Here is a 25,823-nt window from a genome sequence, read left to right on the forward strand (position 1 = left end):
GAGGTCTTCTTATTACGGCAGTCCTGGAACGGGGCGGTCTCCCTATTGATGGGGTTCTCCCGTTTTCGGGGTTTCTTTGGGGGTGGCCTGGTAGAGGAGGGGTGGGCAGGTAGTGCATTATGGGGGGGGGTGCTAAGAGGGTGGCCCTCGGGTGGACTTTGGGGGCAACTCCTTGAAGGAGATACACCTGGGCCCACCGCGAGGTCCATCATGTTCGTTGAGACCTGCGGTTATTCCCCGCCCACGTGTTCCCGGCCCAGGGCCCCGGTGGACCGGAGGTTAGAGTGCCGGGCCTGCTAAATGGATTCATTTACATCCTGCCAGCTCCGATCCTGATTTTGTGATTCTCTGCAGCATGGGGACCCCGCTACAGAGGGCGGTGAATCCAGGCGAGTGCCAACACTATGTCTGGATGGCCGTGTGTCAGAGCAGGAGCTGCCCGAGGTGCTGCCCGCAGCGTTTTGCCAAAGCATTCTCTCTGCTGTAGCCTTGACACACTTTAACAGTACAGCGTCGCTGTGCCAATCCAGGGCGGTACAGTCACGGTGGTCAGTCGTTGTCTATTCCGACACTGTCAGCAGTTAACAAAACCTCAAAAAGGTCGATTCCGCATCGGTCAAAACAGGACAAGAGAGATTTAAGAAGCGAGAGGAACGAGGAAATGGAATGCAAAAAGTTTTAAAGGGACTAAGAAAAAACTAATTTTATGAAAAATGTCAACACACAAAATAGTAAGTTTTTTTTTAAAATCGCAAAGTACGCCTGTACTGGCCATTGAAAACTGTGCAGGAAACACTCACCATACCCTGACCGCAGTGTGTATACTGCTAACCTTCACCTCACTGACACTGTGAACTGTCCAGTACACTGTCCACCCATCCCATCCCAGGACTGTACACCCCCTCCCCCGAGAACACTGTACACCCCCATTCTCCCCCCTCTCCCAGGACACTGTACACCCCATTCCCCCAGGACACTACACCCCCATTCCCCCCCCCCCCCCCCAGGACACTGTACACCCCATTCTCCCCACTTCCCCAGGACACTGTACACCCCATTCCCCCCTCCCCCAGGACACTGTACACCCCATTCCCCCCACTCCCCCAGGACACTGTACACCCCATTCTCCCCCCTCCCCCAGGACACTGTACACACCATTCCCCCCACTCCCCCAGGACACTGTACACCCCATTCCCCCCCTCTCCCAGGACACTGTACACCCCATTCCCCCCACTCCCCCAGGACACTGTACACCCCATTCCCCCCACTCCCCCAGGACACTGTACACCCCCATTCTCCCCCCACTCCCCCAGGACACTACACCCACATTCTCCCCCCTCTCCCAGGACACTGTACACCCCATTCTCCCCACTTCCCCAGGACACTGTACACCCCATTCTCCCCACTCCCCCAGGACACTGTACACCCCATTCTCCCCACTCCCCCAGGACACTGTACACCCCATTCTCCCCACTCCCCCAGGACACTGTACACCCCCATTCCCCCCACTCCCCCAGGACACTGTACACCCCCATTCTCCCCCCTCTCCCAGGACACTGTACACCCCATTCTCCCCACTTCCCCAGGACACTGTACACCCCATCCCCCCCTCTCCCAGGACACTGTACACACCATTCCCCCCACTCCCCCAGGACACTACACCCCCATTCCCCCCCCCCCCCCCCCCCCCCCCCCCCCCCAGGACACTGTACACCCCATTCTCCCCACTTCCCCAGGACACTGTACACCCCATTCCCCCCCCCCCCCAGGACACTGTACACCCCATTCCCCCCCACTCCCCCAGGACACTGTACACCCCATTCTCCCCCCTCCCCCAGGACACTGTACACACCATTCCCCCCACTCCCCCAGGACACTACACCCACATTCTCCCCCCTCTCCCAGGACACTGTACACCCCATTCTCCCCACTTCCCCAGGACACTGTACACCCCATTCCCCCCACTCCCCCAGGACACTGTACACCCCATTCCCCCCACTCCCCCAGGACACTGTACACCCCATCCCCCCCTCTCCCAGGACACTGTACACACCATTCCCCCCACTCCCCCAGGACACTGTACACCCCATTCTCCCCACTCCCCCAGGACACTGTACACCCCCATTCTCCCCACTTCCCCAGGACACTGTACACCCCATCCCCCCCTCTCCCAGGACACGGTACACCCCATTCCCCCCACTCCCCCAGGACACTGTACACCCCATTCTCCCCACTCCCCCAGGACACTGTACACCCCCATTCTCCCCACTCCCCCAGGACACTGTACACCCCCATTCTCCCCACTCCCCCAGGACACTGTACACCCCCATTCCCCCCACTCCCCCAGGACACTGTACATCCCCATTCCCCCCACTCTCCCAGGACACTGTACACCCCATTCTCCCCCCTCTCCCAGGACACTGTACACCCCATCCCCCCCCCCCCCCCTCCCAGGACACTGTACACCCCATTCCTCCCACTCCCCCAGGACACTGTACACCCCATTCTCCCCCCTCTCCCAGGACACTGTACACCCCATTCCCCCCCCCCCCCCCTCTCCCAGGACACTGTACACCCCATTCCCCCCCTCTCCCAGGACACTGTACACCCCATTCCCCCCACTCCCCCAGGACACTGTACACCCCATTCCCCCCACTCCCCCAGGACACTGTACACCCCATTCCCCCCACTCCCCCAGGACACTACACCCACATTCTCCCCCCTCTCCCAGGACACTGTACACCCCATTCCCCCCACTCCCCCAGGACACTACACCCCCATTTTCCCCCCTCTCCCAGGACACTGTACACCCCATTCTCCCCACTCCCCCAGGACACTGTACACCCCCATTCCCCCCACTCCCCCAGGACACTGTACACCCCCATTCCCCCCACTCTCCCAGGACACTGTACACCCCCATTCCCCCCACTCCCCCAGGACACTGTACACCCCATTCTCCCCCCTCTCCCAGGACACTGTACACCCCACCCCCCCCCCCCCTCCCAGGACACTGTACACCCCATTCTCCCCCCTCTCCCAGGACACTGTACACCCCATTCCCCCCCCCCTCTCCCAGGACACTGTACACCCCATTCCCCCCCTCTCCCAGGACACTGTACACCCCATTCCCCCCACTCTCCCAGGACACTGTACACCCCATTCCCCCCACTCCCCCAGGACACTGTACACCCCATTCTCCCCACTCCCCCAGGACACTGTACACCCCATTCCCCCCAGGACACTGTACACCCCATTCTCCCCCCTCCCCCAGGACACTGTACACCCCATTCCCCCCACTCCCCCAGGACACTGTACACCCCCATTCTCCCAGGACACTGTACACCCCCATTCTCCCCCCTCTCCCAGGACACTGTACACCCCCATTCTCCCCCCTCCCTCAGGACACTGTACACCCCATTCTCCCCCCTCCCCCAGGACACTGTACACCCCATTCTCCCCCCTCCCCCAGGACACTGTAAAACCCGATTCCCCCCTTCCCCAGAACACTGTACACCCCATTCTCCCCCCTCTCCCAGGACACTGTACACCCCCATTCCCCCCGCTCTCCCAGGACACTGTACACCCCATTCCCCCCACTCCCCCAGCACCCAGTACAACCCCCCCCCCCCAGTACATTGTACATCCTTGCCTCACATTAAGCCCCTCCCACACACTGGCCGCCCCCACCAGCTCTTTTTCAGGGTTCAACCAATTGTGTGTTTTACAGAAATTCACAGATAACAAACAAATTACGGGTACACAGACCATGTAGCAGAATTATTCAGATTATAAAATGTTTGGAACTGGTTCTTACTTGCAAAGGATGAAGTGGATAATTAAGCCACACGTCACGCAGATCCTGTGTGAGAGAGACAGACGAGGTTTGTTTAATATTCTGGGGATGTAATACCAAAAAGGTTACATTACTAAATAAGAACCGCCATGCAGGGAGTTACACCACCATTTTTAACGTCGGCACACCATTGAAAATTCAATAGTGTTGGAATAAAAAGCGACATGGAATGGGAAATAGAACCTGAACCAATTAACCTACAATGCATTTATTATCAGAGAACTCAATATGCCAGTTAAAAATTAATGTAATTGAGAGAGCAACTGTGCCTCGGTGAGAAACAACTGCAACTTGCTCAACAACGTAACCAAGTTGAGAAATTCCTAGACTCTCATAGAATTATAGAACAGAACAGCACAGCACAGGAGGCAGGCCATTCAGCCCATTGAAGCTGTGCCTGCCCTTCCAAAGAGCAAGCCAGTTAGTCCCCCTCCCCCGCTCCCCTCTTACCACGTATCCCTGCCATGCTTTCCCCCTCAAGTATTTATCCAATTCCTATTTGAAGTCTGCACGTCAAATCTTAATCCGCCACTTTATCACGCGGCACATTCCAAATGTTAATCACTCGTTGTATAGAACAGTTTTTACTCAATTCGGCTCTGTTTCTTTTGTCAATCACCTTAAATCTGCTCCCTCTGGTTAGTGAACTTACAGCGTCTGGAAAAACCTTGGGCCAGATTCTCTGTTCCTGAGGCTAAGTGCGGAGGATCTGTGGTGTTTCATGCGGGGAAAAAGAAAAATCGCCGGCGCCCCCTCACCGTCCCTGCGACCAGTGAGGGGCTGGCAGACTGGACCATGGCCGCGCAGGCGCACGGCGACAACCTGCAGCGTTCGCGCCGTAAAACATGGCACTGGCCGTGAGTGGACCAGGCCTGCCAGATAGTACTCTGCTGGCCACCCCCCCCACCCAGCCCTCGCGGAAGCCCCCCCCCCCACCCAGCCCTCGCGGAAGCCTCCCCCCCCCCCCCCACCCCACCCCACGGCCAGCAGCACAGCACCCACCCGACTGTAGCGCCGCTGGACACAGTCCGGCCACCGCGCCGGGTTCCCGCACGGCTGAGACCAAAAGTGAACCGCGCCATCGGAACATTGGCTCAACGGGGGCGGAGCACGGGGAAGGGTCTTCAGGTGACGCGCTGGGCCCGTTCCAAAGGCGTGCCACAATGACGCCGGTTCGGAGGGGCAGAGCATACCAAATTTGCGTCAAACAGGCGCCGCCCCCCCGATTTCGGTGTCAAAAGGGATTCTCCGCCCGATCGCCGATTATGAAATCGGTGTTGGGGAACAGAGAATCCCACCCCCAGTCTTTATTTATTTATTTAAACAGCTCTCTCTCAAATGTCTTCTTAAGTCTTCTCTGCTCTAAGAATAACCCCAGCATCCCTCCTTGACCAATCTCTCTGCCACCCACTCCTAAGCAATTTACAGCACAGAATCCGACCATACGGTCCTTTTGGTATCTACAGCAGCTTATATTCCACATGAGCATCCTTTCAGGCGACTTTACCTCACCCGTCAATGTGTCCTTCTATTCCTTCCCCCCTCAGGGATTTATCTACGACTCAACTACTCTCTGTGTTAGTGGAATCTGCATTCTTTGGGTAAAGGAATTCCTCCTAAATTCCTGACTGAATTTATTGGTGACCATCTTATAAACAGAGGACCTGTTTTTGAACTTGCAGCACACAAGTGGGCACATCTGCTCTACGTTTGTCCTATCAAACCCTTTCAAGGGTTTGGGAACCTCCAACGGCTCACATTTCTTCTGCCTTCTCTTTTCTAGCGAAAGGAGCCCCAGGTTTTGAAGCCTTTCCTGCTGGTAGCACCCTCTTTATATGAAGTGAGGTATGGATTAAGTGTGATGTACTTAATTATGTCATGTGCGGGTCCCTTTAAGAAATGGGTGTTTATCAAATAGCTGCAGTGATGTCATTGTGTGGGTGGAGCTGGAATGTGATTCTGTCTTTTGCATTAGTTTTGAGCTGGAAGCTGCTTTGTGTCTTGGTTTCGTTTTCAGTTGGGGAGCTGCATTCAAGCAAGAAGGTGCATTTTGATTTCTATCTCTGCATGCTAAAGAATGTCTCCAGACCACTTGATAACCTCAAAATAATGCCTGTTTTCTGTAAGGAATTCAAACCTACTGTTTTGTAGGACACGGATGTTTGGCTTATGGATGTTATTCGGAAAGTTATTAAGGGTTACCTATAGAGTATTGTACCTGTGGGGATTATCAGTGTTGGTAGTTAATAAGATGTTTACAGTATGTTTATAAAATGTTAACTGAATTCATAGAATAAACATGGTTTTGTTTTTAAAATTACTTCAGGTTTCTGTCGCACAACACCTGGAAAGTGGGCCCTTGTGCTCCTTATAACCACAATCTATGTAAAGTTGTGGGTCATGTGAACTCCATGATGTACTTTGGTGTCTCTAAACCATGGCCCATAATAATTGCTCTTGCAACACATTCTTGCTGTAGATTTCTGGCCTGGCATGAAGACATACTTGACCTTCGGCGTTCTAGTTTCACCGAGCATGGTGAGGCTAGCCAGCTGGCGAGGAGGCATTCCCCCTCTGCCTTCTAAGAGGGAAACAGACCGGTTCCCATCGTACAGGAGGTGTCTTTGAAGGTAACCACATGGTCCAGGAGTTTTGACAGCCTGCGGATCTCGGAAGGAAATTTTCCAGAGTATTTTTTTCCTTACTGGCCCTGGGACTTTGCCCTTCCCAGGGAATAACTCAGAGCATTGTGTATAGTTAGGTTTCTTTGCCTAAGACAGGATCTATTTGTCAGAGAGGGAGCGCAACGAAGGTTCACCAGACCGATTACTGGGATTGTGAGGACACGCACGGTGGCACAGTGGTCAACACTGCTGCCTCACAGCGGCAGGGACCCAGGTTCAATTCTGGCCTCAGGTGACCGTGGGGAGTTTTCACTTTCTCCCCGTGGGTTTCCTCCGGGTGCTCCGGTTTCCTCCCACAGGTCAAAGATGTGCAGGTTAGGTGAATTGGCCGTGCTAAACTGCCCCTTAGCGTCCAAAGGTTGGGTGGAGTAACAGGGTTTGGTTGGGGGCATGGGCCTAGGTAGGGTGCTCTTTCCAAGAGTCGGTGCAGACTCGATGTGCCAAATGGCCCCCTTTTGCACTGGAGGGATTCAGTGATAGGTTGAGAAGACTGGGCCTGTATTCTCTGGACTTTTGAAGAATGAGAGGCGATTTAATGGAAACGTACACATTCCTTACTGGGCTTGACAAGGTTGATACAGGATGTTTCCCCCTGGCTGGGGAATCTAGAACCGGGGGGGGGGGGGGGGGGGGGGGGGGGGGGGACGACTCAGAATAAGTGGCACGCCATTTAAGGCGGAGTTGAGGAGGAATTTCTAAACACAGAGGGTTGTTCAGTGTATGGAATTCCGGTCCTCAGAGGGCAGAGGGGGCTGTGTGACTGAATCTATTCAAGGCTGAGTTGTATCGGTTCGTGATCGACACGAGGAAAATCGAGGATAACGGAGAGGTGGGGGTGAGCAGGAAAGTGCAAGTGAAGCCAGAGTCAGACCAGCCATGATCCTATTGAATGGCGGAGCAGGTTCGAAGGGCTGAATGGCCTATTCCTACTCCCATGATCTTTTCCTGCCAGTCACTTCCATCTGTGGAGACAATTATCTGGAGCCAGACTTCACCAGGGAGCTCAGCCAGTGAATATTTTGCACCCTGGAGGGACCACAAGGTGAATTTGATGGTTTGTTGAGCAAAAGAACAGACGTAAATTTTGGAAAAATAACTTCTACCGTAATTAGATTTTGAAGGGATTCAACGTTATAAATATGGGGCAACGGTTTTGAGTGACAGAAACATTGGGAAGAGGATCTTGATTTAATTGGGAGAACAACCAGTTGCAACATTTGGTGGCAGGGTGGGGTGGGGGATGGGTGGGGGGGGGGGGAAAGGATTACAAACTGAGAGGTTCTGTCTGATAGGACGGGAGAAGCAAGAACAACGTCCGAAAGAGATCTAGAGGGGAAGATTTTGCAGCGTTGTGGAGGAAGAACAGAGGGATTGGGATTGATTGAACAATTCTTTCAAAGAGCCAGCACAGGAATGGTGGGCTGAATGATCTCCTTCTGTGCTGTATGGTTCTACGGACTGACACAATGGGAGAAATAGACAGAATGAAGTTTGCAAAGATGGGTTTGGTGCGAGGAATGTGCACAGAGCTGCAATGTAAATCTCTGAAATGTCTCATTCAATTGCTCCATAGTCTTTTCATCTATTAAAAGGTATGGTCGATTGGATATAAAATTACACAGCAAGAAACCTCGACTAATAAACTGAATTAAAGATGACAAACTCAGCCAAACACACAGGGTCATGGCAACTCACCAAGGCTCCTTCAACAGCACCTTTCAAACCCACAACCACCATCATCTAGAAGGACAAGGGCAGCAGATACCTGGGACCCCTTCCCCCCACCCACCTGGAGGTTCCCCTCCAGGTCACTCACCATCCTGACTTGCAAATATATTGGCCGTGCCTTCAGAGTGGCTGGGTGAAAATCCTGGAACTCCCTCCCTAACAGCACAGTGGGTGTGCCTACGCCACAGGGACTGCAGTGGTTCAAGGAGGCAGCTCACCACCACCTTCTCAAGGGCAATTAGGGATAGGTAATCAATGCTGGCCTTGCTATTGGATTCCCCCCTCCCCCAGTTCCCATGAATGAACGAATAAAGAAAAGGACAGGGTTAAACAGACTGATCACAGCATTTCTGAAATCAGTGCTTTCCACAGAACACGTCTGCCAATTAACGCATGGATCGCTCTTTAACCTCATCCTCATATTGCCAGCCACGTGAAGGGGATTAAAGGGAAGACCCATTGCAGGAGCACAGTCAGGGGGTTAATCACCAAGTAAAAGACTGCGCTGCTTTAAAACACAACTTACGTGTTGGTTTAGACAGCTGTTAAATGCAAAGGTATAAAACAAGGAAACCCCCCCCAAAAGATTCACCATGAACAACAATAATCTATCCAGAAAATAATAAAATTTTTCTTGGCGAATAAAACCCCCACAAAAAAACATTTTGTACCAATTAAAATCGTATGCAACAGACTGGATTCTAGGAAATCAGAATACAAAAGATAAAGTGATCATTGTGAGGATAAGGATATTGCATATGTTACCAAGCCATTGAACAGGAGTCGACCAAACAAGTCCTTGCCTTCTTCGAGGCCACCCTCCAGGTAGACGGCACCTGCAACGTAAATACACGTTTCAAAAAGATGAACAAGAACACCCAGAGTGCGAATCCCGAAGGGTAGACAGTCCCATGTGCTTACAAACTAGACTAAACCCAACCAAACTGTTGTAGGGCCATAAATAATTAATGCATTCAAACAGGCAGCAGCATAAATCAATCTTTTCCTTTGAGAAATTCAATATTTAATTTATTCACATTTTTTTTAAATATAAATTTTGAATACCCAATTCATTTTTACCAATTAAGGGGCAATTTAGTGTGGCCAGTCCACCTACCCTGCACATCTTTGGGTTGTTGGGGGGGGGGGGGCGAAACCCACGCAGACACGGGGAGAATGTGCAAAATCCACACGGACAGTGAGCCAGAGGCTGGATCGAACCTGGGACCTCAGCACTGTGAGGCAGCAATGCTAACCACTGCGCCACCATGCTGCTCTATTTATTCATATTTTGAAGGATCGGGCACCAATAAACTACACGCGGGTCAGCACGTGGGTGTAACTTGTCCACACTGATTTGTTTCCTTGCAAATACTGTCCTCTGAAATGTCGCTGAGTCTGCATTTACCAGCTTAGCTGACAACCCGCGTTGCTGGGTAACTAAGTACTGAAGCAGGTATTAAGTTATTTATAAACTCAAAATGGCAGAAGAAAAAATCGAGGAGCGATGGGGGGGGGGGGGGGGGGGGGGGGGGGGGGGGGGGGGGGGGTCACAAACCAGCTCTTGCAAAAGTAATCAACTTACGATCAACTAGCAGGTGCTTAACTACGAGGGGTTCGAGCAGAAAACCAATTTCAATTCCCCAACTCATGGCAGGCTTACCCAGCAAGCCTTGCGATTTTGACAGGATTTCAACCTCATACATCAAATTATTCTACGTGTTAACGTTTGAGAACCACAATAACGTTTGCAGCTATGAAAATAACAGGCTGGATTTTGCAGTAAAGTAGAACGTGCCAGTGGTACTTATTGCATGTTTTAACTGCGCGCAGTTTTGTTCAGCTTTTAACTTTTAACACAAAGATTCCAGACCAAGAAACAATCCTAAATAATCAATTCACACACAGTAAATGCCATCGTCAGTGACGGCTAAAGAGCGACTGAGGAAGAGAGAAACGGTGAAAACAAAAGACGGGGTCAAATGTAACGGGCACCAGGGAAGATCACAATGCCTGCGAAAGACAACTTACCTCATCATTCCTCACACTCTTTAATGTGATGATTACATCAGCTCACCCAAGGATGTCACTAACCCCTGAAGTCTTTGGAGAGTCGGAATAGAAAAACTTGACAGAAAAATAATCTCCTGGGATATTTCACACGAATGGACAACTTTTCCCCAAGTTTGTCTTTTGCGGAACTCGAGTCTCTGAGCGATTACTTTCAAACAACTGTTTTGGACCACCACCGATCATTTTGATAACTAAAACAGCAATGCCATTCTTATTTTCGCCAGGGAAAATTGCTCCCTCCAGCTTGCCCTTCCCTGAAGACACTGGGATACCTTCTACAGGAGGGGCGGGATGGATGTGGGCAAGTGACGCAGAAGGAAAGGGGAGGGGTGATATCTTGGTCCAGCGGAGGTGGGGGGGATGCAAAGAGATGCCCCCAATGCGCAGAGGGCACCGTCCGAACGAAGCGCCCCCTTTCCTTGCTGCCCCTTTTCCAGGTAGGCCAGAAAAACAGCCTGCCCATTCCCGCCCAATGCCCATGACAGCTGTATTACGCTGTAGACGGCATACAATCCAGGTTGACAGGCTTTTTAAAAAGCCCAACACACCTGTAGTTATTATGTATTGACAGAGATGAGGAATTTCTTCAGCCAGAGGGTGGTGAATCTGTGGAACTCTTTGCCGCAGAAGGCTGTGGAGGCCAAATCACTGAGTGTCTTTAAGACAGAGATAGATAGATTCTTGATCAATAAGGGGATCAGGGGTAATGGGGAGAAGGCAGGAGAATGGGGATGAGAAACATATCAGCCATGATTGAATGGCGGAGCAGACTCGATGGGCTGAGTGGTCTAATTCTGTTCCTATGTATTATGGTCGGTACCCACCCACCTGGCCTATTGCGGGTTGAGCAGCAAGTTGGCGGGAGCACATCAAATCCGGCCCGCTGTCCTGCTGGGTCACAGCTATGCAACCTCGAATTCTTGCAAACGATTCCAAGGTTCCTGCCTCAATGACTCCATTTTAAGATGACAAAACAGAACAAAATGCACCCGGAAACGCATCGTAAGTGTTGAGAAATTCCTACCACCAGTTCTAAAGTTGCTCTCAGCCTGCCGTGAAGGTTTACTCTGAAGTGGTGTTCGAGATTCACTTCTCTACATTGTTTAATGCTACATATATCCTCAAGATATATCAAGGTACATCAAAATGAAACCCAACAATCGAGAAAGCTCAGCAGGGTGACATTTCACTCCCAGGCTCATGCAGATTTTAATGCTTGCAAATGAAGTTGATCTTTCTGGTTGCATTCACAAAGGATAATAGGACACATCATGCAAATGAGTCAGAGGCTACCCCTTTGACCTCCTCGTCTCGAGACAGCTGGAGACAGGGGAGGTCCTGAGGTCCGATGTCGGTGCACAACGGCTCCAATCAACTACACAGTCATCACAGTCTTGCATTTCACAATGAAGGTTAGCACAGTTCACCAAACAGGGCGGTACTCTCTTTAATCCAATGATTTCACCCGTTCACCAAAGGGTGCCACTAATCAAATCTCCCTGAAGTGGTTCTGACACTCGCAAACAAAATTCTTGGAAGCAGCCTCCTTGGCTACTTTAACTGATGAATTATTACTCCCAAAGTTCACCCCTGCGCAGCACATACCTCACAGGCTGCGACTGTCAAACCGTGTTGTGCAACGATTCTTCGCAGTGAAGACAGTCATTAACTACAATACAAATGTTGTTCTTGCTCACTTTACAAAAAAAGGTGGGAAACCAATTTTAGTCGTCCCCCCCCCCCCCAAACTTTGCCCTGAGGACATGATGTTGGCATAGAGCTCCATGCACAAATTTCCCTCTGGCTCCCCCCTCGAATTGGCCATTATTAATGTATAATGAGAGCGGATGTTAGCAAGCTATGTGACCATGGGGTACACGAGAGCCGCGTTTAATCCATTCCTTTGTCCAGACAAACGTGCGATTTCAGTTTGAGCTACTAGATAATGATCATGAAACGTAATCAATTTCCCACTGGGACTGCGAAGGCAGTGCTGCCCCTCTGTGCTACACATCATTTTCTGAATAATTGTGGTGGTTGCCCTGGAGGTGTGAAATGTTTCCTATGTATAGCCAGATACGTTTAATTTATGGCTGGCATGTAATTAGATGGACACAGTATAATTTTCATTGATTGCAACTTTCTTGAATCTTTAATTATACTACATAATCAATCTGGCTCCCTGTGTATGATATCTGTTACTTGGGGCACATGTTCTGTTGTAAACTCATTCCAAAGACTTGCAGCCAGTTATTTTCAATATTGTTACCATCTCCGTAGAGACTAATACTTTTTAAAGAAAAGAAATCTGAACTTCCAGTTAACAACTGAAAGAATAACACATCACGGTTTCACATTTTAAAACTTCGACTGTAACAAATTAATAAAAACGCAACTGGCTAAACACTATTTTCTTTTGTAGGAAACTTGCACTTTAAATTATAGAAATAAATGCTTTCTTTTTACTGAATCACAGATCACACTCCCCATGGAGTTACAGATCTTACAGCAAACCATTCACAGTTACTCCCAAGTTTTAATGGGTTGCTTTCTTTTTACTTCCCCATCTGGGTAAATTCTCATCCGAGAACACTCTCTCACTGCCAGGGCTACAGGTTGAATGTCCTCCTCGAGCTTCAAGCTGGGAAAGTCGTCCAGTATTTATTACCTTCTCAGAAATTCGGTCTTCAAATATGAACGTGAGCTCCCACTTACTCTGTGTGGTGAATGATAGTCAGCATTTTCACTTCCTAGTGTACAGGCCTGGCTGCTTCCACATTTGCTCTCTACCTCTCAGTGGGCTAAAGACCACACAAGGCACCCCAACTGCTCACTGTCTGTGTCTATAGGGAAGCACGTAACCTAATTACCTAATCACAAAATGGCTTCCTCAATCTTTTTCCTCCCGTTGCAATGGGAAACAAACCAGCATTATATCCAAGTAGAAATGTTCATGTCTGATCCAAAGTTTCTTTCATCGGTGAAGCAAGGTTAGGAGAGTTTTCAGTACAACTGTTCACAAAAAGAAAATCTATAACACTCGTCAGAAACTTCGAGAGACTCGGAGTCTTTTCATTGTATGAAATATGCTGCCATTGTCTGAAAATGTACCTGAAATGCACCCTGCTCCCATGCCCACATCTCTGTCCTTGGCCTGCTGCAATGTTCCAATGACGCTCAATGCAAACTGGAGGAACAACATCTTATCTTCCGGTTGAGCCTTCCGGCCTGAACATCGAATTCAACAACTTCAGATGATTAGCTCTACCCCACCTAGTCCCATTTGTTTTCATCCCATTTCATTTCAACTGTCTCTTACCATTTCTTCCTTTCTTAATATATATTTAACCCCCCCCCCCCCCCAATTTTATCCACATTTCCTTACCCCTTCGCTTCCCCCTTCCTCTCCCCCAATCTTTATCTGTCACAGTTTAGCCTCCGATGTTAGTTTCTTTGCTGTTTGGCCACTCACACCTTTTGTCCTCTCTGGGGACTGCCATTAGCACTCTTTCCCCTTGCTTTCTGTGGCTATCAGCACCCCATTTCCCTGGGTTTCTGTGGCTATGACTCATCTTGCTGATTAGCACAGGGCTAAATCGCTGGCTTTGAAAGCAGACCAAGCAGGCCAGCAGCACGGTTCGATTCCCGTAACAGCCTCCCCGAACAGGCGCTGGAATGTGGCGACTAGGGGCTTTTCACAGTAACTTCATTTGAAGCCTACTCGTGAGAATAAGCGATTTTCATTTCATTTCATTTCATTTTCACTCCAGAGTATAAATATTTCCCACTTTCCCTGTCAGCTTTGACAAAGAGTCATTGGACTCGAAACGTTAGCTCTTTTCTCTCCCAATAGATGCTGCCAGACCTGCTGAGATTTTCCAGCATTTTCTCTTTCGTTTCAGATTCCAGCATCCGCAGTAATTTGCTTTTATCCAGTGTCTGAAAATGTAAATATCTTTCACCTTCCTCTCAATGAAACAAACTAAATATTAAATCACCCAGGCTACCATCAAACAGGTCACATTTCATCCATCCCACGTTTAAACTAACAGTCCAAAAATATAGTAGCCTTCAACACTGAAAGATGCAATTCTAAACTATAACAATTTTAGAAAGTTTGTCAGACTCGCTCACCACTCCTATTCCTAACACTCAAGATGCAAACTTTATTCGAAGTAGACTTTTTGGCATTTTTTGTTCATATAAATGGCCGATGTGATGAAAAGATGGCTGCCGTTAGTCAGATGACCTGGCTGGTGTAAAACTAATCTCATTCTCCAACAAAAATAAAAGAACACATTCCAGAAGAAGACGTGTCAATTGCACCCACGCTGAGCCCGTCAGAAGACATTCCTAAATTGAATGGGTCTTTTTGAAACAAAGAAGTTGACTGTCTTTTTTTTTTACATTTAGGGTGCCCAATTCATTTTTTCCAATTAAGGGGCAATTTAGCGTGGCCAATCCACCTAGCCTGCGCATCTTTTTGGGTTGTGGGGGCAAAACCCACGGAAACACGGGGAGAATGTGCAAACTCCACACGGACAGTGACCCAGATCCGGGATCGAACCTGGGACCTCGGCGCCGTGAGGCAGCAGTGCTAACCACTGCGCCACCGTGCTGCCCTTGAAGTTGACTGTCTTGACGTTGACTCGGGTTAAGGTCAAACACTACACCATGACGTGGCTAATCAACCCAAGACACCATGGCCGACTATGGGGCTATGTCACCACGCCCGCCAGAAAACGGGCGCGAATCACTGCGGACCTTTTTCCAAACGTCTGGAGTGATTCTCCGGTTTTAAGAAGGATAGCAGGGCCCCAGCGTGCGCCGCGCAGCTCCTGCTGCCGAAAAGGGTACCTGCACTTCTGGTCCACGCATGCGTGTGGCGGCCGCCCCGCGCAAAATGGCGGATTCACATAGCGAGCCAGAGCGGAAGGTAGGCCCCGCCCAGATCGCGCCAGCCCGCCGATTGCGGGCCTGGCCATCGTGAGCCCTCCCCCCCCCCCCCGCAGAGACTGATCCCCCGGCCCCCCACCAGGACGGCCAACGCAGCCGCGGCGGCAAGCTCCCAGCGGATGGAACCATACGGGAACCACGCCGACGGGAACTCGGCCGGTCGATGGCGGAGAATCGCCGCGGGGGCCTCCTTCAACAGCCCTCAACGGCTCCACGTCGACCACGCACGCACACGGCTGGCGGCGATTCTCCGGTCGCCGGAGGTTCACATCCCGGCGTCGGACCAATCGCGGGTCTGACGCCCCATTCTCCGAACCCGGTCCAAGCGAGATTTCAGCGCAGAGGTTCAGAGAACCCCGGCCCATGTTTGGAAAAGAAATTGCAAATGTGAGGAGTCACATAGTAGGGCAGCCATGATTATCCCTGAGCAATTTGAAAAAAAGAGGCATGCTATAGAAGCTTATCGCCTTGCACTCATCAGAACAGAACTGGAAGAATACTAAATCACAAAGGGAACAACAATTTTTACTGCAAGAGAAGAACGTGCTGATTGGTTGGAAAGTGGACTCTGATTAGTAGAGGCATTGCCATAAAGAATGTACGAGGGAAGTTAACTGCCAAGCTTTTGTTTAAATTCAAACAAGGCAAGTTGACTCCGGTTGGTCAAGGCATTGCCGTGGGCAACGAAACTTGGAATGGCTGAACCTGCAAGCCTTTGTTTAGTTGGAAAAGACACAATGCGTGACGGTTCTCTCTATTTGCAAAGGACAGGGCCTGTGTGTGACGATATGCATCTTCTCACATGCGCAATTGAGTCACACGGCGAGCCCGACTGATTCATTGTTAGTGTAGTCTGTAGCACAATTGGGATTGTTTAGTCGGTGTTGTCTAATCATGGAATCACATCAAATGTTGGACACTTTGGAGTTTTGCAAACACGGCTGGTTGAGTATGGTCAGTCGTCTGCCAGTTGCGAACAGCCAAAGGATGTGCTATTTAATACGACCACCAGTTTTTAGGACACTTGCCAACCAATCAGCATCCTCCATTCATGCAGTGCAAATTGTTGTTCCCTTTCCGATTTGTTCTTCTTGTGATTCTTCCCTGATGAGTGCAAGATGTAAAGCTTCGACAGCATGTCTCTTTTTTTCAACAATACTCAATTTCTCTTCTAATGTGGAGGCTGCCCAGACATGGTGTAATTAAAGATTACTCGATAACGTGGACACAATACTGCCTCAGCCCTCTCTCAACTCGGCTTGAAAGTTCCTAGCAAGCTCTTCTTCACTGGATGGGCACAAGGGTAGAGGAAGCCTCATTTCTACACGAACGCCTCCAGTGAAGTTAGGCCTGCGGAGCTGCAGGTGACTCCTGCAATATTTCCCAAACTCAAACTCGAGTCCCCGCCTCCAGAGTATATCCTCCGACCAACCTCAAGTTCCGGCTTCCCAAATTTCCTGAAACCTGAATTTAAACATCGAACAAATGCCTTGTAACAGTTCAGGCAGAATGTCGGAGCACAAAATGGTGACAGAGCTGTGTCTGAGAAATGCGGTCCAATTACTTAACTTGTTTCACAACCACACATTGCCTCGTTCCCTATGTACAGCTCTACAGGAGATCAATTAGTACATATTAATCATTGGAGCTAGTTTTTAAAAATCCAATAGTTGTTCCCAAAACCAAAACAGTTACTGCATCACCGTCAATGATAGCGACTTTCGACGGGCTGCAAACCACAGTCCTTTCAGTGGCTGCAGCACATACATTAATCCTTGGGTTATGCCTTTAACAAGCAACATGTGCACCGCTCATCATTTGATTTATTTCAGTCAGAATCATTAGGGATGATTTATTTTGCGTGCTAATAGATCATAGCTGTGGCAATTTAACAGTTTAAAACCCAACCTGCAGAATGCTAAAATTTAGTTGCAGCCCAAAGGAACATTCTGCTTTAAGTATCGATTATGTAGGATAATTCCACCAACTCTTTTTTTTTTTGAACTGGAAAAGTGGCCCATAATGCCAAAATGGTGAAGGCGTTAAACAGAATGCTTTCACAGCCGAATACCTGTTTTCCTGGATGTAGAACATTATCGTAGAAGTTTAACGTAGTTTATCGACCCGCCATCCCACAATGTCCTTGCCATGGTCCAGCATGCTTGCAAAATTGCAAATGAACAGCAAACGATTTTCACACTCACTGGGTGATGATTTGCCCGACGGCACGCTCAAATTAAATTCTTCAACACACAGCCCCGAGTGAGGAGTCAAACACTCTTGATCAGGGGTAGGGCTATTTTTTTGTTATTTTCATTAATGGGATGCGGGCGTCGCTGGGCAGACCAGCATTTCTTGTCCATCTCAAATTATCCTTCAAAACGTGATAGTGAGCTGCCCTCTTGAGCCGCTGCAGTCCATGTGTATGGAAACACCCACAGTGCTGTCAGGAAGGGAAGTCTAGGGTTTCAGTTCAAAGTCAGGATGGAGTATGCTTTGCGGGGAACTTGCAAGTTATAATGGTCCCACGCATCTGCTGCCCTTGTCCTTCTAGGGAGCTGCAGACATGGGTTTGGAAGGTTCTGCTGCAAAAGCCTTGGTGAGTTCCTGCAGTGCATCTTATAGATGGTACACACGGCTCCCGCTTTGCATCGGTGCTGGAGGGACTGAAGGTTTAAGGTGATGGACCGGATGCCAATCAGGCAGGGCTTCTTTGTCCTGGATGGTGTCAAGCTTCTTGAGTGTTGTTGGAACTGCACTGATCCAGGTAAGTGGAGAATATTCCATCACACTCCTGACTTGTGCCTTGTAGATGGTGGACAGGCTTTGGGGTGGTCAGGAGGAGAGTTACTCACTGCAGGATTCCCAGATTCTGACCTGCTCTGATAGCCACGGTATTTATATGGCTAGTCCAGTTCAGTTTCTGATATATTGTAGCCTCCGGGATGTTGATTGTAGGGTAATCAGTGATGGTAATGCCATTGAATGTTAAGGGCGATGGTTAGATTCTCTCTTGCTGGAGATGGTCATTCTTTGGTACTTGTGTGGCACGAATGTAACTTGCCACTTGTTAGCCCCTAGCCTAGATACTATCCAGGTCTTGCTGCATTTGGACACGGGCTACTGCTTCAGTGTCCAAGGACTCATGATGATGCTGAACACTGTGCAGTCATCAACGAACATCCCCACTTTTGAACTTATGATGGAAGAAAAGTCATTGATGAAGCAGATGATGATGGTTGGGGCTAGGACAATCCCCTGAGGAACTCTAGAACTCAGATGATTGGCCACCAGAAACCACAACCATCTTCCTTTGTGCCAGCTATGACTCCAACCAATGATTCCCATCGACTCCAGTTTAACTAGGGCTCCTTGATGCTACACTCAGTCAAATGCTGCCTTGATGTCAAGGGGAGTCACTCTCATCTCACCTCTGGCATTCAGCTCTTTTGTCCTTGTTTGGACCAAGGCTGTAATGAGCTCAGGAGCTGAGTGACCCTGGCGGAACCCAAACTGAGCATCAGTGAGCAGGTTATTGCTGAGTAAGTGTGGCTCGATAGTGCTGTTGGCAACACTTTCCATCACTTCACTGATGATCGAAAGTAGAGCGATGTGGCAGTAACTGGCCAGGTTGGATTTGTCCTGTTTTTGTGGACAAGACATACCTGGGGAATTTTCCCCACTGTCACAATATAGTGTTTATATTTCCTAACTAATTGCTGTTTGGTGCCTACCTCACAGAGGCAACTCCACGTTCTGATATTATCCCTCAGGATCTTGGATCCTCCTTGCGCACATTTTCCAGATGTTTTGACAAGCATTATCCCTGTTTTTTACCCCCAAACCCTCCCCTCCTGTTCACACCACGCGCCCGAAACACGTGAGCTTGACATCACGACTTCAAGCAAGCTCCTCTTTTAACACTAACTGTCTTCAGCATCCACCCGTTCGTCTGTTTTACTCTCTAATGCATTTGAAACAGTGGTACAAAACTAAGTAAAGGCTTGTGATGATCATCTGAAATAAATAAGCCGTCAGATCTCAAGGAGTTTTAATTTCTGTTGAAAACGCCAATAGCACAGAAATCCTGGAAGTGAAGCCTGTGACTTTCTCATCCACCGCACTGCCTGCTCTAACCTGAATTTCCACACAGTCCCCCACTTTGACCCAGAACTTTCACCCGTACAACCTGTTCTTAAAAATTACCTATCAGGGCTTCAAAGCAATTAGCCATAGCGTGACGCAGATCAGATTCCCGACAGAGGTCAGGTCCATGGGCGTACAACATGAAGCGGTCCAGCTCCAGCTTCTGCATGAAGAAATAAAAATCAAAATTGATAAAAATGTTTACTCAGAAAGCACGTTCATTAACGGGTGGTGGAGTTTCACGGTCAACCCATGACGCTGAGAGATCAGCTTCAGCCCACCAAACAAAAAAAAAAAGGACACGCATTCATGTAGCGCCTGTCACAACTCGGTGGGCCGAATGGCCTAATTCTGCTCCTACACCTTATGAACCATCAGCACACCCCAAAGTGCTTTATAGAGAACATAGTCGTTTGTAAGTGTGGTCGCTGTTGCAACATGGGAAACATCGCAAACAATTTGTGCACAGCAAGCTCCCACAGACAGCAATAAGTAGATTTTCCTTCAGGTGTTGAATGGAGGGTAAATATTGGCCAAAACGTCAGAAAGTGCTCACCTGCTCGTCTTTTAAATAGTGCCAGCGTATCGAGTGTATCCACCCGAGAAGGAAGACGGGTCCTTGGTTTAACGTCTGATCCAAAAGACCACACCTCTGACAATGCAGCACTCCCCCAGTGGGGCGTCAACGTGGATTTATGTGCTTAAATCCCAGGAGTGGGACTTGAACCCACAAACCAGAGGTGAGCATGGTACCCGCTGAGTTGCCATAGGTGATAGCGAAAGGAAATAATTCCTTATAGAGACTCTGACTGGAGTACTGTGAACAGATCTGGTTTCCCTGGATCGACTGGCCTTGGGAGGCAAAGAATCATCGAAATTGATCCTAGGATCAGAGGGTTTCCCTAGGAAGAGAGATTAGAAGGGGCCAATAGGTTCCTGGAGTTTAGAAGAACGAGAGGCGATCTAATTGAAATACATAAAAATTCTCCGAGGGCCTAACATGGCCGATGTTGAGAGGGTGTTTCCCGCTGGCTGAAGAGTCTAGACCAGTTTCTCAGGATAAGGGAGTTGGCCATTTTGCATTGAGGTGAAGAAAGTTTCTTCACGTCAGAGGGTTGAATATTTGAAATTCTCCGACCGAGAAGACCGTGGATGCTCAGTGGTTTATTGGTATTCAAAACTCAGATTGTTGGATCTTGGCCACTGAAGGAATCAAGGGATACGGAGATTGGAAGGGAAGGTGAAATGGAGGTGAGAGATCTGCCATGGTCTCACTGAATTGTTGAAACAGAACCTCTGGCTTGCAAACAGCTATCAATGAATTGAGGGGTTGACATTTGTATTTGGGTGACGCAGTGGTATTGTCAATGGACGGGTCATCCAGAGACCTAGGGGAAGGCTCTGGGGACCCGGGTTCAAATCCCAACAATGGCAGATGGAAAAATTTGGATTCAATAAAGATGTGGAATTAGAAGTCGAATGGTGACCGTGAAGCCATTGTCGATTGTTATAAAAACCCATCTGGTTCACTAATGTCCTTCAGGGAGGGAAATCTGCCGTCCTTACCCGGCCTGGCTCTTAAATGCCCCTCTGAAATGGCCCAGCAAGCCACTCAGCTCAAGGGCAATAAACGCTGGCCTACAGCTCATCATTTAATAATACATTACAACACTAGCCAACAAGTCCAGGAATGCCAGGGAGAATGAATCATACACCAATACAATGGACCTTGTGTAGCTCAGAATACTGACCTTGGCGAGCATAGCAAGGTGCTGGTTCTGCACAATTGCTGTGCGGTAGGTTGCTAACCCACCTTCCTCCAGGTTTGGGAAGAGAAAGTACAAGTGCACGCTGAAAGCAGAAAGAAGCAAATTCAGCAGGATGACATTTTGAAATTGGCTCCTGGTTCGGCAACACCTCAGTTCAGGTTAAATAGAGAACGTATACATGTAAAAAGCACAAATGTGAACAATTCAAAATCTTCTTCCCTCGTCTCGCCACATCCCAAACTGACCCCAGCATAGGGGTAACACATGCTTTTGGAACTCCCTGCTCACACATGAAGGTTCTTGGACTGAAACTCTTCCATTGAAGAAATCCCCTTTACCGCTCTTCCCTTTAACACTGTGACTTGAGAGCAGCCAAGCTGAGGGTAGGATCAAGGGTAGGACACTCTTTTATCTATCAGTCCATAACAGTGTTCAGCTGATTTCCTGACAAACTGCGCTCCCAAACTATGAAAAACATCCACTCTAACCTGTCTCCCTCTATGCTTGCTGTATTTTGCTCTCCCGGGTAAAACACCAACATTGTTATCAAATGGGCTAGCAGGAATGTTGCTGCTCTTGGTTGGTCTACCAATCACTACCTTGCAGAGGCTGAGTGCCAGCTGTCAGTCACGTCTTCCTCCTTCCTCCTGGACCGTGACCCGACCACCAAACATCACCGTCACTGACCTCGTCTCCTCTGTAGAACATCTTTCTACAGCTTCCCTACAGTTTATAATCTCCCCCAATCCCAACACCTGACTTCCATCTCCTTCCCAAAATCAATAGACAGAATAGTCTTGGCAGAGCCATCATTTCAGCCTGTCCCTGTCCCACTGAACTTATTTTCCTTCTATCCTTACTCCTATTTTTCTTCTTTGTCCAATCTATTCCCACCGACATCCGTTGACTCTTCTGACACTCTGTCATTTCAACAACTTCCAGTTTCCTGGCCCTAACTCTTCACGACTGACGTCCAATCCTCTACCCAGTCATCCTTCACCAGGATAGTCGGAGGGCTCCCCGTTACTTCCTTGAACAAGAGGTGTGAACTGTCACTATCTACCTCCACCCTCTTCCGCCTTGCTGAACGTGTTCTCTCATTGAACAGCTTCTCCATTAACTTGTTTCACTACCTCCAAATAAAAGTGTTGCTATTGTCATGTGAGTGTACCTTTAAGAAAGGTTTTTGTCTTATCACATGGCTTCAGTGACGTCATTGTGTGGGTGGAGCTGGGCTGTGTCTCTGTGGGCTGTTTTTGGTTTCGCTTTCACATTTGGCTACTGTGGACTCAGGGAGAACAGAAGTGTTTTGGCCTGGCTCTCTCTATTTTCATTTGAAATATCTGTTCCAGTAAAAAGCACCTTGGTGGTGGCTTTTAAGATAAAGTTTGATTTCCGAAAGGGTTTAAACCTGCTGGTGAGACGGGGTCAGAACCTCAGGGAATGGCAGTCCTATTTAAGTGTGCATACAGAGTGCAGGGGCATTTGGTTTGTGGGATTTTGTTTTTGAATTGGAACAGTTACGGGGAATTCATTAAGGGTTATACATAGATTACTGTAACTGTGTGGTGTCTCTATGGAGACTGTTGAATCACACCTGAAGTGAAGGCTCTTGCGCTCTCTTAGCCAAATTGAACAGAAAGGTTGAAGGTCAGGTGGACTTCATAATATACTTTGGAGTTTTCAAACCCTGGCCCATAACACTATGGATACCCACACATCGGAACTGGAAACCTCAACAACTTTGCATCTGGCTTTCACCCTTCTCTCACCCTTACAAGGTCAATCATCAATATTTCTCTTCCTCAACTTCTCAATCTTCATTTCTGAAGACAGGCTCCACACTGATATCTCTCAAGTCCACTTACTCCCCCAGCGACATTTACTACACTCCCTCACACCGTACCTCCTGCGAGGGCTCCAGTCTATTCTCCAGTTTCTCCATCGCATCTGTTCTAATGATGTAACCTACCACAACAGTGCTGTTAACATGTCTTCTTTCTTCTCAACCAAGGATTCCCCACTATGGTTGACATGAACCCTCAACCGTGTCTGCCCAACTACCCACTTCTGTTCCCATCCTTTCCCCTTCCCGGTCAGCACTCCAAATTGACCGTTCCCTCCTTGACACCTTGATCTACTCCTTCATTGCTAGAGGGATGGAGTTTAAGACTAGGGAGGTTATGTTGCAATTGTATAGGGTGTTAGTGAGGCCACACCTGGAGTATTGTGTTCAGTTTTGGTCTCCTTACTTGAGAAAGGACGTACTGGCACTGGAGGGTATGCAGAGGAGATTCACTAGGTTAATCCCAGAGCTGAAGGGGTTGGATTATGAGGAGAAGTTGAGTAGACTGGGACTGTACTCGTTGGAATTTAGAAGGATGAGGGGGGATCTTATAGAAACATTTAAAATTCTGAAGGGAATAGATAGGATAGATGCGGGCAGGTTGTTTCCACTGGCGGGTGAAAGCAGAACTAGGGGACATAGCCTCAAAATAAGGGGAAGTAGATTTAGGACTGAGTTTAGGAGGAACTTCTTCACCCAAAGGGTTGTGAATCTATGGAATTCCTTGCCCAGTGAAGCAGTTGAGGCTCCTTCATTAAATGTTTTTAAGGTAAAGATAGATAGTTTTTTGAAGAATAAAGGGATTAAGGGTTATGGTGTTCGGGCCGGAAAGTGGAGCTGAATCCACAAAAGATCAGCCATGATCTCATTGAATGGCGGAGCAGGCTCGAAGGGCCAGATGGCCTACTCCTGCTCCTAGTTCTTATGTTCTTATGTTTCCACAGCACCTGCCTTCCAATTGCAGTAGGTGTAACACCTGCTCTTTTACCTTCCCTCTTCTCAATGTCCAAGGCCCCAGACACTCCTTCCAGGTGAAGCAGTGACTTACTTCTATTCTTTTCAATATAGTCAACTGTATTCACTGCTCACGTGGTCTCCTCCCCATTGTGGAGGCTAAACGCAGACTGGGTGACTGCTTTGCAAAGCACCTCCACTCAGTCTGCACGTATGACCCTCAGCCATTTTAACTCACCACTTTACTCTCGATGCCCACATATCTGTCCTCAGCCTGCTGCAGTGTCCCAGTGAAGCTCAATGCAAGTTCGAGCTACAGCACCTCATCGTCTGATGAGGCACTCCTGGACTCAACATCGAGTTGAACAATTTCAGGCCGTGAACTCCTGTCGTCTTGCCGTGTACGGGTCTGAATCTTGTTATTCGTGTTTTTGGTTTCAGAGTTGTTCGTCATTCTTCCGTTAACACTCACTCGGGACAAATGCTTTGTTTCTTCATCACAACCATTATCAGTCCCTTTGCCTTTGGATCCATGGCATCTTTGTCATTTAATCTCTCCCGCCCTGTATCCTATCCTGGACCGTCCCCTTTCTTCTTCTTCCTCCCATCTTTCAACGGCAGAAAACTCATCACATCATGAAGGTAGAACAAAAACGGAAAAAGCTGGAAAAACCTCAGCAGGTCCAGCAGCAGCGGCGGAGCGAGGAACAGAGTTAATGTTTCAAGTCTGTAGGACTCTTCCCACGGGGAGGTAGTGGTGTAATGGTATCGACTCTGGACTAGCAATCCAGGGACCCAAGGTCTGGGGATCCGGGTTTGAATCCGCCCATGGTAGATAGTGAAATTTGAATTCAATAAAAATCTGGAATCGATGAAGCCAGTGCCGATCGTCACAAAAAGCCCATCTGGTTCACTCGGGAAGGAAATCTGCCGTCCTTACTGGTCTGGCCTACATGTAATTCCAGACCCACAGTTGACTCTTAATGCCCTCAGGGATGGGCAACAAATGCTGACCCAGACAGCGAGGCCCACATCCCATGAACGAAAGTTATACTCGCCTCAAAATGTCTATGCAGTTTCTCTCTGCACAGAGATTTCCAGAGCTGCTGAGTTTTTTCTGATACTTCCTGTTTTAAATTTACATTTAATGAAAACTATCACACAAATTAAAACTAAATGGATCAAATTCCTACCTTGTTAAAAACTCAACCACTGCATCCCCCAAAAACTCCAGTCGTTCATTGTGGTTAATCCTTCACGTAGAATTAAAAATGCAAGTATTAATTTCATGCTGAATATGATATACAATTAACCCCATTTGTGTAGCGTGCTATTTATTTTTAAAGGAGGAATACATCAATCCTAATCTCAGTTGCATTTTACAGAGAAGCTGAGTAAACGGCAGTTCTCGATCTAAAGGGTTCGGTTCTGCATCCGTCCCATCTGCCAATTCAGACTCGAGAGTTGCCAGTGTGCACCACGATTATAGTCAAGAGTAATGGATTGCGGGAACTTTTTTCCCCCAATGTAGCTTCTGGCAACAGAACAAACTTCCTTTATACCACAGAACCAGCCCACACAGATTGATGTTCGACCCATTGCAGTCATGTTATGGTTGTATAGAACTTTGGTAAGGCCGCACTTGGAATATTGTGCACAATTCTGGTCGCCACATTACTAGAAGGATGTGGAGGCTTTGGCGAGGGTGCAGAGGAGGTTTACCTGGATGTTGCCTGGTCTGGAGTGTCTCAGCTATGCAGAGAGGCTGAATAGACTCGGACTGTTTTCGTTAGAAAGATGGAGGTTGAGGGGTG

General features: G+C 48.5%; 1 protein-coding gene across 2 annotated transcripts in view; it reads right to left on the bottom strand.

The window, feature by feature from the left end:
• The window catches only part of drosha (drosha ribonuclease III), a 199,790-nt gene that overhangs the window by 74,846 nt on the left and 99,121 nt on the right, over positions 1-25,823 (bottom strand). For both annotated transcript variants that reach the window (XR_005460598.1, XM_038796522.1), the window contains 5 exons: positions 25,203-25,262; positions 21,192-21,291; positions 19,501-19,603; positions 9,031-9,101; positions 3,815-3,859 (listed from right to left, as the gene is read on the bottom strand). Coding sequence is in view for 1 of the 2 variants with exons in the window: in XM_038796522.1 (XP_038652450.1) it covers positions 3,815-3,859; positions 9,031-9,101; positions 19,501-19,603; positions 21,192-21,291; positions 25,203-25,262 (379 nt within the window). In the remaining variant the exon portion in view is untranslated. The remainder of the gene's footprint in view (positions 1-3,814; positions 3,860-9,030; positions 9,102-19,500; positions 19,604-21,191; positions 21,292-25,202; positions 25,263-25,823) is intronic.

This window comes from Scyliorhinus canicula, chromosome 5 (genome assembly GCF_902713615.1).
Source record: "Scyliorhinus canicula chromosome 5, sScyCan1.1, whole genome shotgun sequence".
Classification (NCBI taxonomy): domain Eukaryota; kingdom Metazoa; phylum Chordata; class Chondrichthyes; order Carcharhiniformes; family Scyliorhinidae; genus Scyliorhinus; species Scyliorhinus canicula.